General features: G+C 51.5%; 2 protein-coding genes across 9 annotated transcripts in view; both read right to left on the bottom strand.

The window, feature by feature from the left end:
• Window positions 1-19,579, bottom strand: part of LOC147607163 (uncharacterized) — a 175,801-nt gene that overhangs the window by 58,663 nt on the left and 97,559 nt on the right. The window lies entirely within an intron of this gene.
• On the bottom strand, window positions 7,704-10,826 carry LOC147607165 (uncharacterized). Of its 2 annotated transcripts, none has more exons than XM_086791543.1 (4): window positions 9,106-10,826; window positions 8,649-8,994; window positions 8,382-8,543; window positions 7,704-8,276 (listed from the first exon to the last, which is right to left on the bottom strand). In XM_086791543.1, exons 1-4 carry the CDS (start codon window positions 10,602-10,604, stop codon window positions 7,854-7,856), a joined length of 2,430 nt encoding a protein of 809 aa, XP_086647669.1. In that variant the 5' UTR covers window positions 10,605-10,826; the 3' UTR covers window positions 7,704-7,853. The 2 variants fall into 2 exon arrangements, with proteins under 2 accessions (XP_086647669.1, XP_086647670.1); XM_086791544.1 differs by having other exon boundaries at window positions 7,793-8,276; window positions 8,697-8,994; window positions 9,106-10,703.

Here is a 19,579-nt window from a genome sequence, read left to right on the forward strand (position 1 = left end):
GTGAAACGGGTGTTTAGGTACTTGAAAGGTACTATGCATCTTGGATTGTTCTATCCCAGGGGGGGAATATCACGCTTGCATGGTTTCAGTGATTCAGACTGGGCAGGTGATTATGACACCAGGGTGTCCACGACAGGTTATTGCTTCTACATTGGAGATGCATGTGTTTCATGGCTTAGCAAGAAGCAACCAACTGTGGCCACCTCTAGTTGTGAAGCAGAGTACAGGGCTGCTTTCACAGCTACTCTTGAGTGTGTATGGCTCAGGAGATTATTTGCAGATCTGGGTATGGAGCAGCATGCTCCCACATCCCTCTACACTGACAGTATGAGTGCCTTGGCTGTTGCCAAGAATCCCGTGTTTCACGCTCGCACGAAGCATATAGAGGTGCACTATCATTATGTCAGAGAGAGACTCTTAGCAGGGGAGATCAGCATGTCTCATGTGTCGACACACGACAATGTAGCAGACATCTTCACCAAGGCATTACCTCGTGATAAGTTTGAGAGCTTTCGACAGCTTTTGAACTTACTTCCTTTCGGTGATTGAGGCTACATCCCTGTATATGTACATACACCACACATCACTCCAGGGGGGTTTGTTGGGTTTTTATCTTTTATACTTGTACCTTCTATGGGAGTGCTGGTGGTTGGTAGGTGGGCCGGGGCACTTTTTACTTCCCTTATGGAAGGTTTTTTCCCCCAGGCTAATAATAGCCCATGTGATCTCATTCTGAGGCTAGGGGCACTCTGTTTTAGGCCTAGATAGCACTTAGAGGTGTGCTTAGTAGGCATAACCTAATCTATTAGGTTATGTGCATAACATTATATTGGAGAAGCACTTTCTTTGATCTACTACTGCAATACAACAGACGTTTTTTGCTCTCTCCTGCATTTTGGCCCTCATTCTCTTGCATCCACATCCTTCAAGTGGTGGCTAGAGCAGCTGGGCTACCTTCGGTTAGAGTTTTCGTTCCGGACATCTCCTCCCTTCCGAAGGTCATTCAGCTACCTAGGATAGGGGGGGGATGGATTGATCAGAGAGTGGAGTTTTCGGGGCTCCCGAACCAATGCTTTATCTGCAGGCAGGTCAGCCACCTGGCCAAGGCCTGCCCTCGCAGGAGACCCCGACCTTCACCGCAGCAGCAGGCCCCCGATGGCCCGCCCACAGATGCTGCTCGGCAGGCAGCCTCCGGGACACCTGCTCGGCCCACAGAGACCTCGGAGTGGCAGTCTGGACAGGGGCGCCGTCGAGGGAGACAGCCCCAGCAGCACGCCCAGAGACCGATGCAGCAAACAGCCTCAGTCTCAGCATCACTGGGTTCCCGTGAGGAACAGCTTTGCTCCCCTACAGGAGGAGACCTCAGCGCCGACTGAGGACCAGGAGATGCCAGCACCCCCTCCTTCGCCCCCATCCCCCCCTCTCGCCTCGCTTCCACCTTCGCCTCCTCCCGTCCCCGCTCCAGTTTTGGCAGCGGCTCCTTCTCCCCCCCCTTCCCCCCCCCCCCCCCCCCCCCCCCCCCCCCCCCCCCACTCGCCTCAGCTCCCCGGGAGGCCCAGGCAGTTCCATGGCGCTCACCTGCAGTCCGGCGGACACTGAGCACCGACCTTGCTCGAGCGCCGCAGAGGAGACTTACCATGCCGAATCGGGCTTCACGGGTATCCTCTATCCGCAGTCGGCTAGTCGTCCCGACACTAGATAGCGCTCGGAGGCTTTTGATTATTCCTTCACACGGATTTTTGGAGCAGAGGGCCCCCATGAGCCAGCACCCATCAGAGTTCATGTAGTGATACCTCCGGCCCGAGGGGAGGAGGCACTTGATTCAACGGTGGCCTTCTCATTCCCTCTCTGTGGCCCTAGCGACCGGGAGTGGACTATGGATCTCGCTCTTAGCACTTTGAAGACTCAGGCACTTGAGTTTTCTCACCATGTGAGCGATCTGGAGGTGACAGACGTGATAGGCCGACTATGGGAGTTGGCTCATTTTTTCTTTGATGCCGGGAGTGTGGATGCCTCCGGGATTCGCCATTTGGTGGTTCGCATAGTGGCAGACTTAGCACGCGACCCTGGATATGTATGCATACACGAGGTTGCTTTGTCTGAGCGGGAGGCAGTCGCCATGGGACACAACCACTGGCGCTTGGTCCGAGATTCTTGCAGCACACCGGGTGGGCGAATTTGCAGCCGCTCGGATGGGGACACTTCTCTCCATCCAAGCCGCTAGTGAAGGCCCGCCATACGGCTGAGACAGCCTCCACCTCAGCACGCCATCCATGAGGATCATCTCATGGAATGTACAGGGCCTTGGCGGCACACACTATATACGTTATCGTGGTTGCTAGAGGCAGGAGCTTCAGAGATGCCTGGTCGGGGGCAGTATTGATATTTTGATGATGCAGGAGCACCATTTGGGTGAGAGCAGGTTCCGGAGATACGGTTCGGTGATGCCTGGTAGATGGGAAACCTTTTGGTCTGCAGGGTTTGGCCCCTTGGGTCGGCAGGGAGAAGTATGTATGGTCATTGCGGATGTATGGCGGCAAGCCATTGTGGATCGCGAGATCATTGTGCCTGGTAGAGCACAGTATGTCATTCTAAGAATGCATGATGAGCTCTTTGGCGTGCTCAGTATCTATGCGCCCAACCATGCTAGTGCCAGAGCAGAGTTCTGGACCTAGGTTACGGATGCATTGCCAGAGGCCGCACATTGGTGTGTCGGGGGAGACTTCAACATGCTTGATGACCCGGCCGATAGGGTGGGAGGCAGTCATGTTACAGTGCACGGCACGGAGCTTGCAGCTTGGGAGCGATTTTGCATGACACTGAGGATCACTGATGCATGGCAGCATGAGGCTTTCTCCCGCTCTCAGGACAGTCTTAGTTTCTCTCAGTCGGATCGCCGGCAGGGAGGGACTAATCTATCACGGATTGATCGCTTCTATGTGGGCGACAGGTTAGGGGAGCGAGGGGGCTCCGTTGGCATTCTCACTGGCACCTCTTTTTAAGACCATGCGCCAGTTATTTTGACACTTGAGGAGAGGACACGGGAGACCAGCTTGCAATTGAGGATCCCAGAGAGGGTACTTACAGATCCTAGTCTCGCTGAGGACATTGAGAGGATATGGCATGATGGCCAGAGCTCTGACCAGGATGCAGCAGGCCAGTGTGCCCAGGGACTCATCGAGCTCAGCTCTTTTTTGCATGCTGCAGCCTTGACACGGCTGGGAGAGACACGTGAGCGGGAGCGTCGGTTGAGACGTAGCCTTGCTTCGCTTCAGCGCCTTCAGGAGCAGCAGCCTACATGTGAGTGGGTGGTGTCCCAGGTGAGCCAGGCACGCCAGGAGGTTAGAGAGGCAGAGGAGCAGAGACATGAGTTCTACTATCGTCGCCAGGCCTCTCAGTGGACGCAGCTTGGTGATAGAGTGGCTGGGGAGTTTCTTGAGATCATCGGACCTGTTCTGGGTGAGCCTCTTTCAGAGGAAGAGCTTGCTGAGGCCTTGAGGGTCCTTCCGCGCCATAGTTGCCCTTGGGAGGACGGGTTGACGCGTGCCTTTTTTATGCGTTATTGGGACCTTTTGGGGCCAGGCCTTCGCAAGGGCTTTCAGTATGTTTTGGTTATTGGGGCGATGCCACAGAGCTTTTCAGAGGGCTTGATCTTTCTTATCCCCAAGGGGGAGGGAGTATCAGATGATATTCAGAATTGGAGACCTATTACGATCCTCAATACTGTCTACAAGGTCTTGGGCAAAGGCCTTGAGTTTGAGGATCCAGCCCTTCCTGGGGAGGTTGATTCATGCTACCCAGACAGGATTCGTCAAGGAGTGTAGTATCCTTGATAACATTTTCACCTTCTGGGAGGCAACGGCCCGAGCTAGATTTCTCGGTGAGGACCTGGTCGTGCTGCTTCTCGATTTTGAGAAGGCATACGATAGAGTCGATTGGGGTTTCTTAGAGGGCACTATGCTTCGCCTGACTTTGAGCCAGTTTGGATTCGAGGAGTAGTGGCTCTATATTCCATAGCTCATAGCCAGGTGCTGATGGCAGGAGGACAGTCCGGCAGGGGTGTCCTCTCGCCCCGTTTCTTTTTCTCTTCTTTGCTGAGGCTATGAGCATGTATCTGACGGCAGAGGAGGTTGGTTTGAGAGGACTCTAGCTCCCAGTCCGGGGGGAGGACCTGCTCGATGCTCAGTTTGCTGATGACACGGGTTTATTTTTGCATGGCCAGGAGGCCAATCTTCAGAGAGCAGAGCAGTCGCTTCACGTTTTTAGTGCAGCTTCGGGAGCATTGATCAATTGGCGCAAGACAGTGGCCTTTTGGATCAGTAGCGCTCCCACTCCGACATGGAGCCCAGACCCGGGTTTTAGATGGATTCCTCCTGGCACAGCAGTGCGGTATTTGGGATGCCAGATTGGACTAGATTTGTCACCTGAGCAGCAGATTGCCCCGCTTCTTCTGAGCATTCGGGAGAAGCTTTTGCATTGGAGTACAGCTCGGCTATCCTTGGCTGGGAGGGTGATGGTGGCAAATCAGGTGCTTTTAGCGACCATGTGGTACATCACGTCTTGCTGGATCTTCTCGAGCTATTGCATCAGCCAGGTACAGAGGCTTATCAGGAACTTTCTTTGGTCTGGGCGGGATGGTCAGTCAGCCCGGGCTAAGGTCGCTTGGGCAGTTATTACACTTCCGCTGGCCCAGGGGGGCTTGGGCATTAAAGATCCAGTTGATCAGAGTAGAGCCTTATTGGGGAAGCTTATTGTTCGGGGGCTGCTTCCAGGCGCTGAGCCTTGGAAAGAGCTTCTTTTGCAGCGGCTGCAGACTCGGGCTCCCCCAGCAGGGGGCACTTGGGCACCAGAGATACGATGGATCTTCATAGAGATGAGGAGGACTGGCCTCAGTAGAGGATGGGAGGACAGATTTGCCTTGAGTATCCTGCAAGCTTGGGAGTTGCTGAGACCGGGACTCTCTCAGAGACCTCCTTCTTGTGATGAGGAGCGGGCCAGACAGCCGCTCATCTGGAGCCCAGCGGTTCGCACAGAGCAGGGTCATATGCTGGGTTCTCGGCCTCGTCTAGCCTGGGGACCATTGGCGGTAGGCCCAGCAGTAGTTTTGGAGACTGGCAGGCCTTCTGCAGCCTCCCAGAGGAGATCCAGGTGGAGAGGCTGAGTCACTTCAGAGGGGGGCTGATTATGAGGGATGACATTCAGGAGGCACTCACAGAGGAGTGGTTCACGCCTCTCGAGCCAGTGGCCCCACGGTGGATGGGAGTCTTTACGCAGATGGAGATCCTGATTGCTGTGAGAGCTTGCACTGAGGATGGTAGACGCCTCTACTATGAGATCCAGGATGAGGGCAGACTTCAGAGAGTGGAGGTGGAGTCACCTTTGGTTGTAGAGTGCATTTTTCAGAGGATACGGGTAGTGGCCGCCGCTTCTCGGAAGTGGCATATTGACCCAGACCCTGCAGATGTGGACTCTGATTGGCGCATATGGGCATATGCAGAGCGCCCCTTGGCCCGCTCCAATGGGACCCTGGCGAGTACGAGTGGCATGATCCTTATGCATCCCCCGAGGCCACAGAGATCACCTTTTTCCAGTATACTCTTCAGTTGGGGCAACATATTTTGACGGGGAGGAGGATGGTCTCTCCGGCTGCATCGGAGCATTGACGGCTACAGCGACTCTCACAGGAGTTCCTGGAGGATTTTTGGACCAGGCTCTGGGCTAGTCGACAGGCACGCAGGATCTCGACTTTCCAGTGACTGGTCGCCCACAGGGGCTCTGCAGTTGGCACCTGGCTTGTCTACAGCGGTCTTCCGGCGGCCTGCGTCCGATGCGGCCACCCTATGGAGACACAGAGACATTGCCTATGGGACTGTCCTAAGGCGCAGCAGATTTGGCTGTGGATGCTGCGCATTCTGGCCCCCCTCTCTCCAGAGGGTATGTATAGGTGGGGTGCCGCTGCTTGGTCGACTTCGTTAGGGCCTGCTATGGGCTATGAGACGGAGCAGGATAGCCAAGCCATCAGATTCATTAGGGGCCAGCCTCGCCTGGTTCCTTCACCGGATTTCTCGTCCGCCAGCTGGACATAGGAGAGAGATCTACGATGGGAGCTCCTCAACAACCTCACCATCTGGTTCACCTGGAGAGCCCGGTGTTTCAGGGCCTTTGAGGGGAGACTGGAGCCACCAGCAGAGACTGTTCGGGGGATTTGGCAGGAGTTGATCCATACCCTGCGAGGACAGTATGACCGCATTCGGGGCGACGCATCCGGGGCGACTCGGATGAGGCGATCTTGCGGCGCCAGGCACACCACTTGGCACAACGGCCCCTTCTAAACCCTACACGCGGGCTCCCCCCGCTGGCACTACAGGCCACCTGTTTGGCTTTTCCCCCCTCCTATTGTATGATATAGCCCCTCAGTTCTTTGTACTGATATTTATACTTTTCTGCACCTAGGGAGTCTCCCTAGCTGCCTTGCTTGGATCTCTGCTCTGTTTTCTTATGAGCAGGAGAGGATCTTTTGTAGCCCTACGGGCGTTTTTTTTTTCCCCGAGAAAAGATCCTTTCATTAGTTATATAAAAACGCCCGTAGGGCTACAAAAGATCTCTCCTGCTCATAGGAGAAACAGAGCAAAGAATACAGCAAGGCAGTCCGGGAGACTCTCCCTAGGAGCTGCAAAATACAAGCATCAGTACTAAGGACTGAGGGGCTAAATCATACAATAGGGGGGGGGGAATAGCCAAACAGGTGGCCTGTAATGCCAACGGGGGGATCCCGTGTGTAAGGTGTAGAAAGGGCCGCTGCGCCAGGTGGTGTGAAAGGCCTGGCACCGCAAGATCGCCTCATCCGAGTCGCCCCGGATGCGGTCATACTGTCCTCGCAGGGTGTGGATCAACTCCTGCCAAATCCCCCGAACAGTCTCTGCTGGTGGCTCCAGTCTCCCCTCAAAGGCCGTGAAACACGGGCCCTCCAGGTGAACCAGATGGTCAGGCTGCTGAGGAGCTCCCATCGTAAATCCCTCTCCTGTGTCCAGCTGGCGGATGAGAAATCCGGTGCCAAAACCAGGCGAGGCTGGCCCCTAATGAATCTGATGGCCTGACTGTCCTGCTCCATCTCATAGCCCATAGCAGTCCCTGTCGAAGTCGACCAAGCAGCGGCACCCCACGTAAACATTCCCTCTGGAGAGAGGGGGGCTAGAATACGCAGCATCCGCAGCCAAATCTGGTGCGCCTGAGGGCAATCCCAAAGGCAATGTCTCTGTGTCTCCATAGGGTGGCCGCATCGGACACAGGCCGCCGGAAGACCGCTGTAAACAAGCCACGTGCCAACTGCTGAGCCCCTGTGGGCGACCAACCACTGGAAAGTCGAGATCCTGTGGGCCTGTCGACTAGCCCAGAGCCGAGCCCAGAAATCCTCCAGGAACTCCTGTGAGAGTCCCTGTAGACGCCAAGGTGGTAAGGTACGTAGTGTACGGTACGGTATCAGTTCGTACGGAACGTACTTCTGTACAGAACAAATTTTAAGGTACGTAAACAGTACGTACCATTTGTAAACAGTCCTAGAAACCTGAATATTTTGTAGACATAGCAACCAAAATACTTAAAATAAAGAGACTGAACCTCATTACTTAAAGTTTAAATCAATTATCAGTTACCAAGCCCATCACACAATACCTCATGTTAACATTAAACAGTCATAGTGATATAAGCAAGAACCATGAAAGTCATAGATAATAAAAGAGAGTACAAATATCATGTCTACAGCTGCCAGCACATGTCCTGGTCCACAAGTGCAAAAAGCGAAACAATGAAACACTACACAGTTGTCTAGACTCTAGAGTCTAGACGCAAGAGTCTCAAATCTCATCATCAGATGAAGATGATGAGTCTTCTGAAGAGAGCATGCCTCCATCATTGATACCATTGCCCTCTTCATCGAACTCTGGCTCAGTAGCAACAAGCTCCAGTGCATCCTCATCATGTGCCTCGGGAATCTGAGTGTGAATGAGTTCGACAGCCTCATTTGCACGCCTCTGCTGGGTGCGACGAACTGGAAGCTTTCCCCTGCGAATGCTCTCTCGTCTCGCAGAGCCTGGATCTGGAGCTGCCGGGCGTAGAGGAATGCTGAGAGATCGTGCACGTGAGCGGGTCACACAACGATCCACGCTCTCAAGCTCTCTATGTAAAGCTCTCAAAATCTCCTCTTGCTCATCTCTAATCTGCCGATCCACAAGCTCCGGGCTGGGTTCATCTACCATTTTGAGTAGTGTTGGATCAACCTGTTTAAACATGCCACAAATTGCATATTGGACAATGGACATCCATTGAACTACAAAAAAATTTCTACTTCTAAGTTCTTATTGAGTCCAAATTTCAATGTATACCTGCTTCGGTGACCCCAAAGCATGGTAGCTTCGCACGAGCCTCATGTTAGCTCTGCAATACACCAACTTCTCTAATTGAGAAGTACTAAGGCGATTCCGAATCTTAGTGTGTATAAGGGAGTATGAGCTCCAGTTCCGCTCACATGCTCCAGCCGAGCAATCCTGTGCAAAAATGAGTGCAATGCGAGCAAATTTGTAAATCTTTCAATGCTAAAACATCAATCTTCATTTCCGAAGATTATACTTTAGAGATTAATTACAAGTTACCTGAGATAGAACACGAAGAGCAACTCGTGAAAGGTTGGGAAGACCAACCCTTCCATAAGAGTGCCACCATGTCAAAGGGAATTTCATGGCTTCCTTCCTCAATGACACAGGTCTCGCAAATGAAGCACCAATACCACTCATGTAAGTGGTGAACTCTCTATCAATCTGAAGTTGCTCCTCCTCTGAGAACATCCTTCCCACATACTCTGACTGCTTCATGCTCAAAGCAGTATTATTCCATAGCTCTGGCGACCTGTAGAGAGGATGGAGCATGGCAGCCATCGCATGGATGGGACGGCTCATGAATGTCCACCGTTTGTCTACAATGTCCAGGATCTCACCTCGGCTGAAAATGAGAGATTGAACATACATGTCTTAGGTTATAGTGCTAAGAGAATCGAGAATCGAGAAGTCATAAAAATCAAAGAAAGAGAAAGAAATTAGAACTATTGCTTACCGTTGAGCAGTCATCATGGAGCACTGAGCAACATGGTCTTTCATTTGCATAAACAAATGAAAGACCAGCCCCAAAGTTGAGCCCTCCATGTCTGTAAGTCGGAGAAGGACATACACGGGCTTAAGTGCAACTGAAAGGCTATGAACTTGCTGCCAAAAATCATCATCCAGGATCCGCCTCTGCAAGTATTTTGTACGCTCATCCTCTGAATTATGCATCTGTCGCCACCTTGGATCCACAACTGTTGATGATAGTGAATCTCTTATCTTGTAGAGCCTATCCAAGACCAAGAACATGTAGGCAAACCTGGTCTTGGATGGTCTCACCATATCCAAAGGGCTATGGCTCCGAAAGATGGCAAGAGCCTGATGCTTCTTGCGGAAGAAGGTGGTGATCTTTACAGCATCTGCAACAATGGGCTGCACCCAAACAAGCTTCCCAATGTCTTTCATAAGTAAATCAAGACAATGGGCAGCACATGGAGTCCACACTATATGTGGAAACTCTGCCTCGACCATTTGACCCATTGCCTTGCAGTTAGAGGCGTTGTCGGTCACCACCTGCACAACATTGTCCTCCCCAACCTCAAGGATAGCCTGTCGAATGTGGCCATAAATGAACTCCCCTGTGATCCTATCGCCTGCTCTCCCTGCATCCACGGCACGCAAGAAATAGGTGCCCAAGCAAGATGACACAAGGATATTGATTATGTGCCTCTTGCGAATGTCTGCCCACCCATCTGAAATAATAGTGCATCCAAACTCCTGCCAACCTGCTTTCACAGGTGTGAGCGCCTTGTCTATCAAGGCCTTCTGCTCATCCAACATGGATGTACGCATCTTCGTATACTGAAGACCTGTCCATGTCTCAGTAGGCCCTACCTGCGCAATTGCTTTCACCATTCTTTTCCATTGGTCTGTCCTTAACACATTGAAGGATATATTACACTCAATAAGAGTGCGACAAATCTCCATTTCTGCCACCCTTTGCCGCTCTTTTACCCAAGCTTGTGATGAGATACAAGAACGCAGAGTGGATTGCTTTGATGCCTCCCCTGTACCTCTCGCATCTTGTGGCAGGAGGTCCTCATCATCAGCAATACGTGCCCTCTTCCTGCCTGTGGTGGATTGGGCTGAAGCCGAAAGACTTTCACCCTCATCTACTGTACCTGAACCTGTAACATCTCCAATAAAAGCATCATGGAGAGCATCTTGCGTACTTTCACCACCTCTAACACTGCTTGCACCACCCATTGCAGGACAATTCTCCGCAATCAATTGGTCCCTCACAGCTTGTGGTATTTTATCACATGGACCACATTGATTGGTGCACCCGATACCTGTCATGTGCTTGATGACGCGAGTTATGGTGCTAGTGTACTGCTCCCCGCAATACTTGCATGCCCATAGCCGAGTACCTGACCCTTGCTGAGAAGGGGTGTTAACAACCCTCAGGACATTGGTGTGGATTGCCCAGTTCGGGTTGGTCTTGCGCGGCATGATGAAGCCTGGGCGTGAGAGAGAGCGAAGAAGAGCGAAGAAGCTACTCTGCAGAGTTTTGCAGGTACACACGATTGTGCAAGTATTCACATGGACCCAAAAATTTTTCGCTTAATGCCCAAAATCTGGTCGCTTATCCGCAAGCGCATGGTCACCACACGTTTCGCCACGCCACGCCACTTTTTTTTTTTTTAAAACCGTACGGATCCGTACAGTACGGTACTGTACCGTACCGTACGGCTGTACCGTACTGTACGGATCCGTACGTACGTACGGAATCAACCTTGGTAGACGCCAATGCCTCGTTGTTTGCAGCTGGAGAGACCATCCTGCTCGCCGTCAAAATATGCCTCCCCAGCTGAACAATATACTGGAAAAAGGTGATCTCTGTGGCCTCAAGGGATGCATAAGGATCATGCCACTCGTACTCCCCTGGGTCCCACTGTAACCGGGCCAAGGGGCGCGCTGCATATGCCCATATACGCCAATCCGGGAGCACATCAGCAGGGTCGGGGTCAATAAGCCACTTCCGAGAAGCGGCGGCCACTACCCGTATCCTCTGAAAGGTGCACTCTGCAACCAAAGGCGACTCCACCTCCACTCTCTGAAGTCTGCCCTCATCCTGAATCTCATAGTAGAGGCATCTGCCATCCTCAGTGCAAGTTCTGACAGCAATCAGGATCTCCAACTGAGTAAAGGCTCCCATCCACCGTGGGGCCACTGGCTCGAAAGGCGTGAACCACTCCTCTGTGAGTGCCTCCTGAATATCATCCCTCATAATCATCCCCCCTCTGAAGTGACTCAGCCTCTCCACCTGGATCTCCTCTGGCAATCTGCAGAAGGTCTGCCAGTCTCCAAAACTGCGTGCTGGGCCTGCCGCTAAAGGTCCCCAGGCTAGACGAGGCCGAGAACCCAGCATAAGACCCTGCTCTGTGCGAACCGTTGGGCTCCAGATGAGCGGCTGTCTCGCCCGCTCCTCAACACAAGAAGGAGGTCGCTGAGAGAGCCCCGGTCTCAGCAGCTCCCAAGCTCTCAGGATACTCAAAGCAAATCTGTCCTCCCATCCTCTACTGAGGCCTGTCCTCCTCATCTCTATGAAGATCCAGCGAATCTCTGGTGCCCAAGTGCCCCCTGCTCGGGGAGCCCGAGCCTGCAGCCGCGGCAAGAGAAGCTCTTTCCAAGGCTCAGCGCCTGGCAGCAGCCCCCGAACAATAAGCTTCCCCAATAAGGCTCTACTCTGATCGACTGGATCAATAATGCCCAAGCCTCCCTGAGCCAGCGGAAGTGTAATAACTGCCCATGCAACCTTTGCCCGGGCTGGCTGACCGTCCCGCCCGGACCAAAGAAAGTTCCTGATCAGCCTCTGTACCTGGCTGATGCAAGAGCTCGAGAAGATCCAGCAAGACGTAATGTACCACATGGTCGCAAGCAGCACCTGATTTGCCACCACCACCCTCCCAGTCAAGGATAGTCGAGTTGTACTCCAATACAAAAGCTTCTTTCGAATGCTCAGAAGAAGCGGGGCAATCTGCTGCTCAGGTGACAAATCCAGTCCAATCTGGCATCCCAAATACCGAAGTGCTGTGCCAGGAGGAATCCATCTAAAACCGGGGTCCGGGCTCCATGCCGGAGTGGGAGCACTGCTGATCCAAAAGGCCACTGTCTTGCGCAAATTGATCAATGCTCCCGAAGCTGCACTAAAAACCTGGAGCGACTGCTCTGCCCGAAGAAGATTGGCCTCTTGGCCATGCAAAAATAAGCCCGTGTCGTCTGCAAACTCAGCATCAAGCAGGTCCTCCCCCCGGACTGGGAGCTGGAGTCCTCTCAAACCAACCACCTCTGCCCTCAAATACATGCTCATAGCCTCCTTAAAGAAGAGAAAAAGAAAAGGGGCGAGGGGACACCCCTGTTGGACTGATCTGGTCAGCTCAAAACTCGGCCCCCGTCCTCCTGCAATCAACACCTGGCTACGAGCTGTGGAGTACAGAGCCGCCACCCCTCTGATCCATCCTGGCTCAAAGCCCAGGCGAAGCATAGTGCCCTCTAAGAAACCCCAATCAACTCTATCGTATGCCTTCTCAAAATCGAGAAGCATCACGACCAAGTCCTCGCCAAGAAATCTAGCTCGGGCCGTCGCCTCCCAGAAAGTAAAGATGTTGTCAAGGATACTGCGCTCCTTGACGAATCCTGTCTGGGTAGCATGAATCAACTCCCCCAAAAAGGGCTGGATCCTCAAACTCAAGGCCTTTGCCAAGACCTTGTAGACAGTGTTGAGAATCGTAAGAGGCCTCCAATGCCGAATATCATCTGATACTCCCTCCCCCTTGGGGATAAGAAAGATCAAGCCCTCTGAAAAGCTCTGTGGCATCACCCCAGTGTCCAAAACATACTGAAAGCCCCTGCGGAGGCCTGGCCCCAAAAGGTCCCAATAGCGCATAAAAAAGGCCGGCGTCAGTCCGTCCTCCCCTGGGCAACTATGTCGCGGCAGGACCCTCAAGGCCTCGCCAAGCTCAAATCTCTGAAAGAGGCGCACCTAGAACTGTACGCATACCATCTGTGACCCTCCTCTGCACATGGGCCGACATAGTCTGTCTGCAAGCATCTCTGTCCTCAGTGGCTGGCTCCGCTGAAAGCAAGTCTCTATAAAATGCAGTGGCAATGGCTCTGATCTCCCCCGGGCTCAGTAGCTACCGAACCATCCGGTCTACCAAGCTACTCCCCAGTCACTCTATCACCGAGCTGCGTCCACTGAGAGGCCTGACGACGATAGTAAAACTCATGTCTTTGCTCCTCTGCCTCTCTAACCTCCTGGCGTGCCTGGCTCAGCTGTGACGCCAACCACTCACATGCAGGCTGCTGCTCCTGGAGGCGCTGTAGCGAGGCAAGGCTGCGTCTCAGCCGATGCTCCCGCTCGCGAATCTCTCCCAACCGTGTCAAAGCTGCAGCGTGCAGAAAAGAGCTAAGCTCGATGAGTCCCTGGGCACACTGGCCTGCTGCATCCTGGTCAGAGCACTGACTATCATGCCAGATCCTCTCAATGTCCTCAGCGAGACTGGAATCTGTAAGTACCCTCTCTGGGATCCTCAACTGCAAGCTGGGCTCCCGTGTCCTCTCCTCCAATGTCAGGATAACTGGCGCATGATCTGAAAATGAGGTGCCAGCGAGGATGCCAACGGAGCCCCCTCGCTCCCCTAACTAGTCGCCCACATAAAAGCGATCAATCCGTGATAGATTAGTCCCTCCCTGTCGGCGATCCGACCGAGAGAAACTAAGACTGTCCTGAGAGCGGGAGAAGGCCCCATGCTGCCATGCATCAGTGATCCTCAGTGACATGCAAAACCGGTCCCAAGCTACAAGCTCCATGCCGTGCACTGTAACATGACTGCCTCCCACCCTATCGGCCGGGTCCTCAAGCATGTTGAAGTCTCCCCCGACACACCAATGTGCGGCCTCTGGCAATGCATCCGTAATCTGGGTCCAGAACTCTGCTTTGGCACTAGCATGATTAGGCGCATAGACGTTGAGCACGCCCAATAGCTCATCATGACCAAAGGACCAAACCCTACAGACCAAAAGGTATCCCATCTACCAGGCATCACCGAACCATATCTCCGGATCCTGCTCTCACCCAAATGGTGCTCCTACATCATCAAAATATCAATGCTGCCACCAACCAGGCATCTCTGAAGCTCCTGCCTCAAGCAACCTCGATAGCGTATAAAATGTGCTCCGCCCAGGCCCTGTACATTCCATGAGATGATCCTCATGGATGACCTGCTAAGGTGGATGCTGTCTCAGCCGTGCGGCGGGCCTTCGCAAGCGGCTTGGATGGAGAGTAGTCCCCATCCGAGCGGCTGCGAATCTGCCCACCCGGTGTACTGCAAGAATCACGGATCAGGCGCCAGTGGCTGTGGCCCATGGCGACTGCCTCCCGCTCTGACAGAGCAACCTCGTGTATACATACATATCCAGGGTCGCGTTCTAAGTTTGCCACTATACGCACGACCAAATGACAAATCCCTGAGGCATCCACACTCCCGAGATCCAAGAAAAAATGAGCCAACTCCCAGAGCCGGCCTATCACATCTGTCACCTCCAGATCGCTCACATGATGAGAAAACTCAACTACCTGAGTCTTCAAAGTGCTAAGAGCGAGCTCTAGAGTCCACTCCCGGTCGCAAGGGCCACATAGAGGGAACGAGAAGGCCACCGCTGAATCAAGTGCCTCCTCCCCGTGGGCCGGAGGTATCACTACATGAACTCGGATGGGTGCTGGCTCATGGGGGCCCTCTGCTCCAAAAAGCCGAGTGAAGGCGTAATCGAAAGCCTCCGACCGCTGTCTAACACCGAGGCGACTCAGCCGACTGCGGATAGATGATATCCGTGAAGCCCGAATCAGCATGGTAGGTCTCCTCTGTGGTGCTCGAGCGAGGTCGGTGCTTAGCACCCTCCGGACTGCGGGCGAGCGCCAGGGGACTGCCAGGGTCTCCCGGGAAGGCGAGGCAGGTGGGGGGGGAGGAGGGGGGGGCGAGGGGGGTGGAGAGGGAGCCGCTGCCGAAACCGGAGCGGGGACGGGAGTGTTGGAAATAAGTGCTCACTAGGAGTACTTTTAGTCTTGGTCATCTCAGTGTATGCCACGTGGCACTCAGGGATTTATCCCATATGCACTCTGATGGGGAGAAAACAGAATTAGGGTTAAGAGTTATGTGGGAGACATACACAGAGAAGCAAGGGAGAGAGAGAGAGAGAGTTGTGGGGATAAGTCAACTCATGAATAGCATGAGTGTGTGACTCCCCTATCACACATGTATATTGCACTAGTACACATAGTGCACTTAGTACATTAAAAGTACTAAGTGTACTATGTACTATAACTTATGGGCTTGTACACACTATAAGGGTGGGCATAACGCCTTTACCCCAACAACCTCCCACTTAAAGGCAAAGTGCCCTTAAGTAAAGGAAAAGAAAAATCAGCATGTACATGATAATATACAAGGCCATATCAAGGCTGAAAATGGCCTCATCCAATGCCCATCAAGTGTCTGCAATGAGCAAACCGCTCCGGAGGCAAACTCTTTGTCAACAGATCAGCCGGGTTGTCATCCGTGTGAATCTTAACAAGCTGAATTTGCTTGTTCTCTATCACCTCTCTCTTGAAGTGATACTTCACATCCACATGCTTCGTCTTTGCATGAAAGACAGGGTTCTTTGCCAACTGGATGGCACTCTGACTGTCACAATGCAACAATGGAATATCCCCTGTATAGCCCAAATCAACCACTAACCGAGATAGCCATAATGCCTCCTTGCAAGCCTCTGTGGCTGCAATATACTCGGCCTCTGTAGTAGATAAGGCAGTGCACTTCTGCATCCTGGATATCCATGACACAGCACCTCCTCTGAATGTAAATACATAACCGGTAGTAGACTTCCGGTTATCTGGATGACCGGCATAATCCGAATCCGTGTAACCATGCACTAATGCATCCTGTTTGCCAAAGCAAATGCACAAATCCTGTGTGCCCTTCAGGTATGTCATGACACCTTTCACTGCTTCCCAATGCTTCTTGCCAGGGTTGGCCATGTATCTAGAAACCACTCCCACTGCAAATGCAATGTCAGGCCTAGTAGCAACCATGGCATACATGAGACTGCCACAAGCTGAAGCATACGGAATCTTGGCCATATCAGCCCTGTCTCTATCTGACTGTGGGCTGTCCATAGCACTGAGTTTCACATATGGAGGCAAAGGAGTACTAGCCTTCTTCCCCCCGTCCATATTGAACCTCTACAAAACTTTGCCAATATATTCCTTCTGAGACAAATACAACACATGCTGATTTCTGTCCCGAAGTATCCGCATACCCAAGATGTGATTTGCATCACCCAAATCCTTCATATCAAAGGTTTGATGCAGCCTCTGCTTCAAGGCATCCATCTCTTTACGAGATTTCCCGGCAATCAACATATCATCAACATACAAAATGAGAATCAAGAGACTGCCATCCAAAGCTTTCTTGGTGTACAAGCAGTGATCTATGTCACTTCTCCTGAATTTCTGAGATTTCATGAATGTATCAAATTTATGATACCATTCCCTTGGTGCCTGTTTGAGCCCATAAAGACTCTTTTTCAGCTTGCATACAAGCTTCTCCTTTCCACTCACTGCATAACCCTCTGGCTGCTGCATATATATCTCCTCATGGAGATCACCGTGAAGAAAAGCAGTCTTCACATCCATCTGAATCAAGTCCAGATCATCATGTGCAACCAAAGCTAATACAGCTCTAAGTGTGGTCATTTTGACCACTGGAGAGAAGATCTCATCAAAGTCCACACCATATTCCTGCTTGAAGCCCTTAGCCACTAACCTGGCTTTGTATCTTGGCTTTGCATCTGGTGCAACTTTGAGCCTGTATACCCACTTGCATGGCAAAATCTTCTTGCCTGCAGGCAAAGGCACCAACTTCCAAGTTCCATTTTTATGCAGAGAATCCATCTCTGACTTCATGGCACGCTCCCATAGAGCTTTGTCTGCCCTCTGTAAAGCCTCCTTGTAACATGAGGGCTCCCCACAGTCAGTAAGCATCAAATAGTCAACCCCTGGAACAAACCTGTCAGGGGCTCTGGAGGGTCTAGTGGACCTCCGTACCCAATGACCATCATTTGCAGGTTGCTGTCCAGCCTGCATATCACCCATTGGTGGCTCCTGTTCCATGCCATAAGGCTGAAAAATCATGCCCGGTATCTCCTCCAACTGTGGTATATCCATAGGGATATCTTCTGCCATATCTGGCTGTCCATTTGGACCATTTTCAGCACCATTTAAGGGCTGGTTTTCCTGCTGTAATGGCTGATTTACAGCCCTTTGTTGTTGTCCATGATGTCCATCATCATCAAAGATGACTCTGCCAGGCTCCTGTTGCCTTGCAGGCTCCTTATACATGCATGTTTCATCAAAAATGACATCATTGCTGCGTATGATCTTTCTATTCATGGGATCCCAAAGTCTATACCCCATTTCACCTCTGTCACCATATCCTAGGAATATGCATTTATGAGACTTAGGATCAAGTTTGGTGCGCATTTCCCTGCGTATGTGCACGTACGCAACGCAACCAAACACTCTCAAGTGCTTGTATGACGGAGGCTTCCCTGTCCATACTTCCTCTGGCACTTTCCCACCAAGCCTCGTGTTAGGTGACCTATTTATAAGGTGAACGGCTGTCATAACAGCTTCAGCCCAAAAACCATGAGGTAATGCAGCATGTGACAACATAGAACGGACCTTCTCCTGAATGGTCCTGTTCATCCTCTCTGCTGTCCCGTTTTGTGGAGGATCATAAGGAGTAGAGAGCTCCCTCTTGATGCCTTTAGCATCACAAAAGTCCTGAAACTGTTTGGACATGTACTCTCCACCATTGTCGGAACGCAAAGCCTTCAGTGTTTTGCCAGTTTGATTCTCAACATGAGCAACAAACTTCTGAAACACTGAGAATGTATCACTCTTCAAACGAAGAGGATAGACCCACACCTTGCGTGTGGCATCATCTATAAAAGACACAAAATATTTTGCCCCTCCCAAAGAAAGCTGAGGCATCTCACATACATCTGTATGCACAAGCTCTAACTGAGCATCTTTCTGTCCAAGAGCTTTCTTGTGGGGGCACTGTAGTTGCCTACCATATATACAATGCTCACAAAACTGAAAACTTGAAAACTTTAGAGAAGGCAAGTAACCCAAACGAGACAATTGCTCCATTCCTTTGACACTCATGTGTCCCAACCGGCTATGCCACATAGAAATTTCCGGCAGCTCGGTTGCATTTACATTAGCATGGTGACAAACACCTGCATGCATAAAGTAAAGAGTGTCCACCTTAGAGCCTCTGGCAACAACCAGTGAGCCCTTACTAATTTTCCACTTTCCACTACCAAATGTGGTAACATAATCAGCATCATCAAGCTGTCCAGTAGAAAGCAGATTCTTCTTGATCTCAGGCACATGCCTGACATCATGGAGCATAAGCTGTGAGCCATCTGAAAATACAAGCCTCACATCACCTCTGCCAAGAATCTTGCATGCATGGTTATCACCCAAATAAACCACTCCTTCATTGCCAGCAGTATACCTGACAAACAAGTCTCTGCAACCTGTGACATGAAAGGAGGCACCTGAATCAATGATCCATGAGTGCATACCATGACCACCTGTAAGAAGTGAATGGGCATCAAGTGAAGACGTAAAGAGAACCTCATCCTCACTACCACCTGCATGTGACACATTGATTTCTTCAATCTTGACTCCACTTTTGCCCTTTGGCTTTACATCTTTGGCTTCATCCTTCTCTTTGTCTTTGCCTTTTCCCTTTTCTTTTTGATCATTTTTCCATTTGTAGCATTGCTTTTTAATGTGTCCCTTCTTGCCACAATAATGGCATTCCAAATCCTTTTTGGAGCGAGACTTGCTCCTTCCCCTTTCTTGGCTTTTTCCCCTTTGCTGGGATCTCCCACGTGCATTCATTGCATTGGACTTTCCAACAGAGTTGTTCTTCCTGTTCATCTCTTCTTGAAGAAGAGCACCCTCAACATCTGCATATGACAGCATAGCATTCGAATTGCTAGTGGCTGTCCTAAATGTGTCCCAACTCTCTGGCAAAGTGCATAACAAAAAAGTGGCTTTGAACTCATCGTCCATTGCCAACTTTTGATTAATGACCTGGCTGACAATACCATTAAACTCATTTAGATGGGCTGTCATAGACGCCCCTTCCTTCATCTGAAGACCTATGAGTTTCTTCAACCAATACACTTTGCTTGAGGCACTTTGTTGGGCATACAAGTCCTGCAATCTCTGCCACATTCCCCAAGCTGTCTTCTCTTCACGAATGCTGAAAAGTAATGAGTCTGACACAGACAACATGATAGTAGATCTTGCCAGCTCATCCATATCTTCCCACTCTTCAGCTGTA

The sequence above is a fragment of the Cibotium barometz genome, chromosome 56 (genome assembly GCF_041138505.1).
Source record: "Cibotium barometz isolate CiBa-2024 chromosome 56, ASM4113850v1, whole genome shotgun sequence".
Classification (NCBI taxonomy): domain Eukaryota; kingdom Viridiplantae; phylum Streptophyta; class Polypodiopsida; order Cyatheales; family Cibotiaceae; genus Cibotium; species Cibotium barometz.